At 46.6% G+C, this 8,984-nt stretch overlaps 2 protein-coding genes across 2 annotated transcripts; both read right to left on the bottom strand.

Moving 5' to 3' along the window:
• Positions 1-455: 455 nt before the first annotated feature.
• LOC133014661 (protein mono-ADP-ribosyltransferase TIPARP-like) lies at positions 456-2,681 on the bottom strand. The gene is made up of 5 exons (XM_061081961.1): positions 1,876-2,681; positions 1,617-1,776; positions 1,342-1,529; positions 979-1,248; positions 456-897 (listed from the first exon to the last, which is right to left on the bottom strand). Exons 1-5 carry the CDS (start codon positions 2,679-2,681, stop codon positions 456-458), a joined length of 1,866 nt encoding a protein of 621 aa, XP_060937944.1.
• Positions 2,682-3,935: 1,254 nt separating this feature from the next.
• On the bottom strand, positions 3,936-6,910 carry LOC133001800 (nuclear factor 7, brain-like). The gene is made up of 7 exons (XM_061071495.1): positions 6,871-6,910; positions 6,255-6,691; positions 6,013-6,108; positions 5,700-5,930; positions 5,594-5,616; positions 5,387-5,505; positions 3,936-4,919 (listed from the first exon to the last, which is right to left on the bottom strand). Exons 2-7 carry the CDS (start codon positions 6,681-6,683, stop codon positions 4,375-4,377), a joined length of 1,443 nt encoding a protein of 480 aa, XP_060927478.1. The 5' UTR covers positions 6,684-6,691; positions 6,871-6,910; the 3' UTR covers positions 3,936-4,374.
• Between the last annotated feature and the right edge of the window lie 2,074 nt (positions 6,911-8,984).

Raw genomic sequence — 8,984 nt, 5'->3', positions numbered from 1 at the left:
AGACCGAATCAAGATTTATAGATGATATTTTGAAATACTTTTAAAAGAAGAGACTATTTGAAACTAACACACTATCAGGTATATGTTTGTATTTTAACAGATGGAAAATATGACACTAAAACTTCATGTAAACGCAGTGAGACACGAATGTATCCGGTAAACTGTTTATTTTCATAAACGGGACAGATGTCAATTCAATTCAGAACATCTTCAAGTAGAAAACAAAAGTTCTTATTTCAATAAACGTTTAAATAAAAATGTTTTAAATGACCAAAATAAAAGACATTTTGAGAAAGTGCTTCACATGCTTTTGTTTTTAAATGCATTTTTCACATTTTAGCTTTGAGGTAGAACTTCATTGCACATAATCTACGTTTTGTACATTTTACGAGAGTGAACTGAACTTTTCAAGTCTTCTTACATCTGAACGCTTGTGAACTCTTTTCCTCTTCTCCTCACATAGTGACCTCTTTGGGGACGTCTTGGTACTTGATCAGGTAGTATGGGTAACACTGGCAGCTGTCAAACACCACAAATATGGTGGGCTTGTCCGTGTTGTCCACGCAGGAGTCGTAGAGGAGGTGCTTGGTCCTGGGGTTGAGTGGCGGCGGGCGGCGGTAGCTCCTCCTCCCCACACTCGCCTTCCCCACCAGCACTTTGGCCAGGAACATGCAGCGGACCTGGTCTTGTCCTGCACTGATCGAATAAATGTGGGACAAGGAGGCGGCGGTGGCAAAGTAGGATCCGCAACCGTAGGCTATTCCGTTGATGCCGGCCACGCGGGGGTCGAAGTTGTTGTGGCAGATGTCTGCGGCAGCGTCTGTGGTTGTGCCGTGGAAGAGGTGTCTCTCCAGAGGCTCTGTGGACGTGTGCTGCTTCTGCATGTTCATCTTGTGCCTGTGAAGGACATGTTCCAGAGCTCTTGTCAGAAAACATTTAAATCTACCGTGCAACAGTCGGGTTCACTGTCGGATTTACCTTTGGTACTTGTCCCAGTGCAGGAGGTTCTGGACCTGCTGGATGCTGATGACCTCCACCTTGGTCTGGGACATGCTCAGGTAGAAGAAGTTGCAGACACTGTGGTGGGCCTGCGTCCCCACCGGGACGTCTACCAGGTGGTAGTCCTCCTCCGGGGCCAGACACCACACCGGAGGATACCAGGAGCTGAACTCCTCCAGGGGGTCCACGCTGAAGTTGGCCCCGGGCAGATCACCGGCAGGCCTGGTGGGCTCGAGCAGGATTCCCGTCCTGATGTGTGGGAAGAAGAGGAAGGAAGTTAACGTGATGAAGAGGAACCTGCAGGTTTGAGTGTGTGGCCGTGTAAAGATCCAGGATATTAACTTCAGGTATGGCTGCATGGACTCCGGGGAGCGGAACACCGGCCGGCAGCGGACTTCTCTCTGGAACCCGGTGGAGACATGGGTCTGGGTCATGGTGGTGAAGTCCAGCTTGTACTCCTGCAGGTCGATGAAGAAGGAGCACTCGGGCTCCTTCTCTCCCATCGTCTTCAGCAGCAGCTCGGACACGTCCTGCAGGGAGACGAACCAATCGGTGAACAGGACGCCGCTGAGACATGGCACCGATACACAAATTTACAGTAAAAGAAGGAAATTAACCTTTTTGTATTCTTCCCAGCCGCTGTCGGTCCACCAGTAGATCTTCCATTTGCTGGGGAAGTACGGGTTCCTGTCGGAGTTGGAGAGACGTCTAACTCCTCCGTACGTGGACAGTTCGTCCGGCTCCATCGATTCAAAGAACAAGGTGCAGCTCATGTGTCTGCAGGGGTACAAGCACCAGAAACGCAGCAGAAGACTTAAACTCAAACCTCACGGCTGTTGGTTTTGGATTCAGGGAGACGCTGGCGCTCTGACTCACCCGTCCTCGAGGGAAACCACCTCCTGGGCGGCGTCGCAGTAGCTCCGCTCCACCAGGACCTGAGAGCGAGGCGAGAGGCTGACCCACATGTTGGTGTGCGAGCACATCAGCTGCCAGTGGTAGGGGAACGGCGTGTGGTGCTTCCTGCACCTCCCCCCCGCACCACACTCGCCTAAGAGGAACCTGTCGCAGATGTCCATGTCGGAGGAGCTCCTGGTGTGGAAGGGACAGGGGACGGGGGGGTTGGACGGGGCTGGCGGCCTGGTGGGTGCAGGAGGCGGGGTCTGGATGACGGCCCCTTTCCTGGTCGTGGCGCCGGGCTGGTGGGGAGGCTGGCGTGGGGAGATGATGAGCGGCAGCGGGACGATGAGGGAGGTGGTCGGGTTCCGAAGGATCACCTGTGGTTGGCATGGCGATACATGGGTTCCAGTTTGGGAGAAGGTGAGCAGGGCGCTGGGGGGGCTCTGGGAGGCGTCACGTTGCTGCTGGGTCGCGAAGGAAAGCGATGAGGTCCAGGCGAAGATGGCGGCGCCCTCTCTGCTGCTGGAGGAGGCGTCCCTCCCTCGGTCGGAGGTCGCCGGGGTCAAGCGGACGCCCACGCTGTAGGCGTTGACGCTCCAGGTGACGTGGACGCGCTGGGACCTCACGGCGTCCCACACAGGGAGGCTGGTGTGGGTGTCGGGGGGGATCTCCAGCAGGAGGAGGGACGGGCTCAGGAGCGTGACCTGGGACGTTTTGGACGGAGGCTGGAGGACATCGGCCGCCATGTTTCTCTTCACTCCTCGGCTGGATGAGACGTCAGCCATCCTGAATTTCCTTAATCACTTTTTGAAAACTCAGAAGATCATAGAGGAACATAAACTGAATTAAAATCAACTGAATTACATGTTAGGTTATTAAACAGATTATAAATGTTTTAAAAACATTTGAAATTCACAGTAAGGAATTAAGCTGATGTTATAATAAGGGAATCATAATAATAAACGTATGAATATATATATTTCTCTGAATATTTGATGATCTGCCTTTTGGTCCATCCACTGGAAATCCTCATCTGCTGAAGTTCCAATAAACAACATGAACTATTAAACACGTGTTTATGAGTATAAAACGCAGTCAATCTCCACGTGCTCAGTTAGCACAGCAGCTAATGAAGCGAGTTAGCATCTGATCAACAGGAGAAACTGATGGAAACTGGTTGAATCTGGTTTACCTGGACTTCACTTTCTGTTCAGGCTGCAGCTGCTCAGTTCAACACGAGAGCAAACGAACTGACTCACGTGCAAACTCAACTTTAACTCGTATTAAAGTGATTTAAATAAAGATTCGTACGTCGATATAAAAAAAAGAAGGAGGAGGAGGCAGGAAGTAAGAAAGGACGTAAGGAAGGTGGGAAGGAAGTAAGGTGAAGGAAGGAGCCCAACAAATTAAAGTAAGACATTAATTCACACGCTGACTTGAATAATATGAACATACACACATATGTCAGGCCATAATTTAATGTGATTGTATAATTTTATTTTGATACACAGAGAAAACAATTAATAACGATACATATCAACATATAAAAATATTCTGTTTCATCTGAAATTGTTGTTGATATTAATAATAGTAACAATAAAGACCACAATAACAACAGCAATAGCAAAAAATAAATATTTAATAATAATAATAATAGGGAACATTGCTCAATATTATAAAAGAGCCAACATTAGCTGCATAGGCACATTTTCATGTGTTTCATATATATATATATATATATATAGTAATATTGTAATAAACTGAAATAATAATAATGTATTCATCTGCCCAACCCCCCCCTCCCCCATCCTAAAATTCCTTCATCCAGATCCATGACTTACTCTCTGGGAAATATCGTCTCCTTTGTCCGGATCAGCAACTCAATTTGATGCGCTCTTCTTTGTTTCTTGGAAAATCTATTCAACAGCTTTATTATTAAACAAACACAAAAAACTACTCACTGTTTTGTTTAAGACTAAAACATCTGGTGGCTCCTAAACCACCGGAGGAACTCATAAGTAGCACAAAATCAGGGGAAGTCTTTTTATTAGTAAATTATTTATTATTAATTAGTTCCCACAAACCTCAATGACATCATTAGTGAGCACATTAAGCTTTTTTTAGTCATAAAATACACAGGACTGGGCTCAAGAGTTTGACGTGCAAGGGCAGAATCATTATGCAAACTTAAATTCATGAAAGGATAATTCTCTTAAATGCTGATTTCAAGGTCACAGAGTGTTAGGATAAGAAGAACCACAGACAAGAGGGAGGGGAGGGGACCTTTCGAGTGCAGGGATCAAGTCGAGTTGAATAATTCTCAGTGAGCAGATAAGGCATTCATCGTGTGGACACTGTGGAGAAATACACAAAAGATCTGATGCTCTTTGATTTCACATTCTGAGCAGCCGCCTCGCTCTTTGTGTTATTCAGAGATGCTCTTCATCCTTTTTTTGGGGAGAAAAAAGTTGCCTTCTCTCAAAAATACTCAACAACCTTCAAGGAAACTTCCTTGGGCTCCACGGTCAGAGGACACTGCTGGCAGCCCACCCAGAAGTAGGGGAAGACCCTCTCCACGATGGGGTGCTTGAAGGTGTAGATGAGCGAGTTGTCGTGCGGGTTGTGGAACGACACTCGGCCCTTGTCGCAGTCCAGCAGCACCCGGACCTTTTGCGGGTTGGTCTTCAGGGTGAGGCGGGTCAGAGGAGACGTGCCCGCGAAGTACATGTTGTGGTAGAAGTACACGCACAGGTAGCCGTTCCTCAGCACCGACGACATCTTCTCCTTCCTCACCACCGACTCCTTGGCCACGCCGACCACCCACGCCGTGTTGTCGCCCACGTTCACGTCCCAGGAGTGCTTCCCCGAGGTGAAGCTCTCGCGGCCCAGCACGGCCGTGTCGGGGTCGAACCTCTCCGGCGTGTCGGCCAGCAGCTGCTTCTCGTCGCTGTCGCAGACGCTGGCCAGGTCGTCCGACAAGGTGAGCCACGGGGCGGCCGTGTTCGGGTCCAGAGTGACCGGGGCTGGAGGAAACAAGATGGACAGCTGCTGTTGGATGTGGTTGATTCAACAAATCTCACCTGAAGGTCAAGAAACTGCAGCTGAAACCTTCTTTCTGCTCAGATTCAGGTGTTTTACTTTGGATTGTTCAGAAAAGGCCCGAAGGCTCCTGTCTCTTTAAGGCTCCCCCTCTCGTTTAAGCCAACTCTGCTCTGATTGGCCGGCTGAACCATGCACAAGATAACTAATGGGGAAAAGCTGCACGTATTATGCAAATGAGGGGGTGTGACATCACAATCACCCGGAAGTATCGCGGTGTTTCAGGAGCTTCAGCGTTTTCTGTCGGGACTTTTTAACTTTACTTAACTTTGACGAATAGAAATAAACCTTAAAAACACAGGAGAGGAAAGACAAAGTAAAAGAGCATCGCGTGTCACCTTTAGAGAATAAACCTCAGCGTGACCTGAAAAGTAATCGAGCACGTTCTCACTGTATTTGATGATTTTCTGCATCTTCTCCCAGACGTGGAAGGTCAGGGATCCCACGTATTTGGCCACATCGATGAGCGCCGCCGGAGCCGAGACCGGAGCTTCAGCTGGACTGTCGGCTCTGCATGAGGACAACCAGGAAATTTGTGTCTCAAAGTATAAAGGAAAAAGAAAGAAAACTAAAGTTTAAAATATAAAAGAGTTTCTACCTTGGCGGCGTCGCCTTGCATTTCTGAAAAACAAAAACAAATTGCAATTCACTTAGATAACTGAGAGTCAAGTGGTCACGCTCATTTTTAAAAGATGTTTACGTACATGAAGGACGAAGATGTCCTCTAAAGCCATCTTCTCCTCCAACTCTCTCATGGACTCCGACATGGACGTTATATTTCTCTCAATCTCTTCAATCCTCTGCATCATCTCTCGCTTCCTCTCCTCTTCCTCGCTCCTCAGCTCCTCCATCCTGGCATCCTCCTCCGTCTGCAGGAAGCTGTGCAGTTTCTGAAACTCCTCGCGGGTTCGTCTCTCAACGAATTGGGCCTGGACCTGGAATGAGAAGCAGGGTGTGACGGAGGAAGGTTTGGAAATGATCAACGCAGGAAAACATGTTCACAGCAGAAACCAGCACCTGGATGTGCACCACAGTGTCCTCGTAGTTCTTCTTCAGCTTGTCGAACACGTCCCTCTTCTTCTGCAGCACGCCCAGGGCCGACTTCATCTTCTCCTGAGTAAAGAGAATTTGTTTATTGAGAAACTTATCAACACACCCTCATTATTGTAACGTCCTCAAACACGGCAGCTCGTCGGGAGCTTAGACAAACAGCCTGGAGGAGGAGCTCATCAACATTCCAGTAGGAAGAAAGAACTCACCTTCACGTCGGCCACCGCCTCGCTGACAGGGCAGCAGTCGTGCAGCTTGTGTTTCCTGGAGGTGTGACACACCACACAGATGGGCTCCTTGTCCAACAGGCAGAACAGCTTCAGCCTCTCCCCGTGCAGGGGGCACATCTCCCCCGGTTCGCCCGGCGGCTCCCCGGCGGCCCCCTCCTCGGGGTCCTCGTCCTCGGGGACGATCCAGGACTCACACAGGTTCCTCAGGGTGAGGCTGGGCACCGGGTCGTCCACGCTCTGGCTCCTGCACAGCGGGCAGTCGCGGCTTCGGTCCCTCCGGGTCCAGTACCGCTGCAGGCAGGCGGCACAGAAGCTGTGGCTGCACTTCAGGACCACCGGGTCCTTGAAGATCTCGCAGCAGATGGGACAGGAGAGGTCCACCTCCTGGAGAGAGAGCCGTCCGGCCATTCTGACGCCTGGGAAACGAAAGTGGAACAAACACAGAGAGAGACACATGATCGAACACAGGGACAGTTTGTATTTATACCCACAAGCACTTTCACTTTAAACCCTGCTGCACACAAAGCAGTGTTTAGAAGCTTTTACAGATCAGCTGAGTGTGAGTTTATACAAGAGGAGCTGGATGTAAACATACCCGACAGCCTGTGACAGGAGGACGTGCTGCACTGGGAGCACTTCCTACTTCCTGTTGTGTTGAGTCACTTTAAGGAGGAGGAGACACAAGGTTTTAACCCTTAACTCCCCCAACCTCTCACACACTCAATCTATGCAGGTTTTCACACGTTTGAAGCGTAAAAACGGAGCAAATACAAAATTATGTTAAATTGTTTGGTTTTATTTTAACAATATTTGCTTTTTTGCTTGTGAACTGTGGTGAACACACACCTCTTTAGGCTCTAAAGAGTTTGAAAATAGAGAAATGAATGTTGCCTGAAGTGCAGTCACAAGATTAGTGACTGCACTTAGATCAGATAAGTCGAGAATAACTGGTTTGAGTTCAAACTTCAAGATTCAGTAAGAATTGAAGCAGTAACACTGAACCATGAGTGTAAAATGGACTAAATAAGAAAAGTAATAAAATTCAGTTGAAGACTACACAGCACATTATTTTTAATCACGACGATTCACCTCGTTTAATAGCAACAAATAACAAATTAAAACCAAAACCTTTCAGAAACATAAACACTTGAACATACACGTGTTGAGAACAACACTAAAACAACAGAAACCATCTTTGGCTTCACTTTTTGGAGCCGTCATGTCGTCCATCTTTGGGTCAGCTGGTCAGAACCTGGGAGTCAGAACTGCAGAGGAAGATTTCACTGAGTGACATTAAAAACCTGCAGCTTTGGCCCTGTGATGTGATGGAGGGGCCGTTACTTTCACTCCAGCACAAAGACACTTTCTTTCCTCGAGTTGAGTTTAAGTTAGATTTCTTCAGAGCCTCCTCTCCGTCTTGTCACCAGAGCGACGGCACAGATGCTCTGTTTGTCGTCCATAACAGACGAGCTGAGTTTCCAGCAGATGTTCCAGGTTGTTAGTTTGTTTTTTCTTCTTCCTGGAACCACTCAGGATGTTATTATTTTTTTAAAGGCGTGCTGAGCTCGGCTTCATCTGAGCAATAAATCATTTCCTTTGTTTATATTTTGTTCATAAATTATGAATAAAGGTCTTTACAAAGCTATTTAAGTTTGCACACGCTGCAAAGTTATTTTATTTATAATTGGGACATGTCATCTGTGCTTTGTGGAATTCTGTGAAGATGTTTTTGTTGTTAACACTTCATGTTCCACAAGGCAAGTAAATGATATATAGATATGAGAGGAAATATGTTCCATCTATTACAGCTTTTGTATCCAGAATCCTTTTTATTCGCAAGTGCTCTTTACATAGGACATACCAACATTTTATTTGTATTATTTTAACCTATGTAACTTATTTTTTCTTTTATAATCTCTGCTCTCTTTAATATCTTCTCTTTGGCTAATTTTAAATAATAGTTGTGCTTTTTCAATTTAAACTGAAATAATGAATTAATGACTAATACAAAAAACAAATTATATATATCATTTAATATTCATTTCATATATAACATCAAGCATTTGAATAATCCAGTCAAAAAAAAAAGGTTTATATTTTTAATAAAAGTAATTTACTTTATGGTATCTACTCTTATTGCAGAATAAAATAAATAAAACAGTCTGTATTATAAATAGAACTACTACTCAGTCTCAGAAGACAGTGAAACAGGAAGATTTATAAAAGAACTGCAGCTGTTGAGTATTTGTCATCATTTCTGATTCATGCAATTTAAATCTGATCCCACGACACTGAGCAATAAAAAGTGTCACCACCTTCAACTCAGAGAAGCTGACACGTTCCCTCTGCTGCTGTATTTCCTGCAGCCACTAGATGGCAGGATTCACCAGCGCGTCGTCCTCTGCTCCTGAGGCTTCATTCAGAAGAGTCAGTGAAAACAGACAAACATCAGGAGATAAGACCTGCTCTGTCTTTCTGAACTACGCTAGAATAATACCTGTGACCTCTGGCTGGAGCTATTCAACGTGCACATCTTCCTCGATGTCACAGTTCGACCTCAGCCCCCCCCTCCTCTGCAAATTGGTTGTCAGCCATTGTGGCCCTGGCTAATAGTGATTCATTATTGCTGGCGTTCGCAGGGCTTCATCAGGGCTGAAGGAGGAGAGAGAGAGAGAGAGAGAGAGAAGGTGTGTGTGTGCGTGTGTGTGT

Source organism: Limanda limanda, chromosome 1, assembly GCF_963576545.1.
Source record: "Limanda limanda chromosome 1, fLimLim1.1, whole genome shotgun sequence".
Lineage (NCBI taxonomy): Eukaryota > Metazoa > Chordata > Actinopteri > Pleuronectiformes > Pleuronectidae > Limanda > Limanda limanda.
Note: the sequence above shows the minus strand (reverse complement) of the source record. Positions and strands in the feature narration are given on the sequence as shown.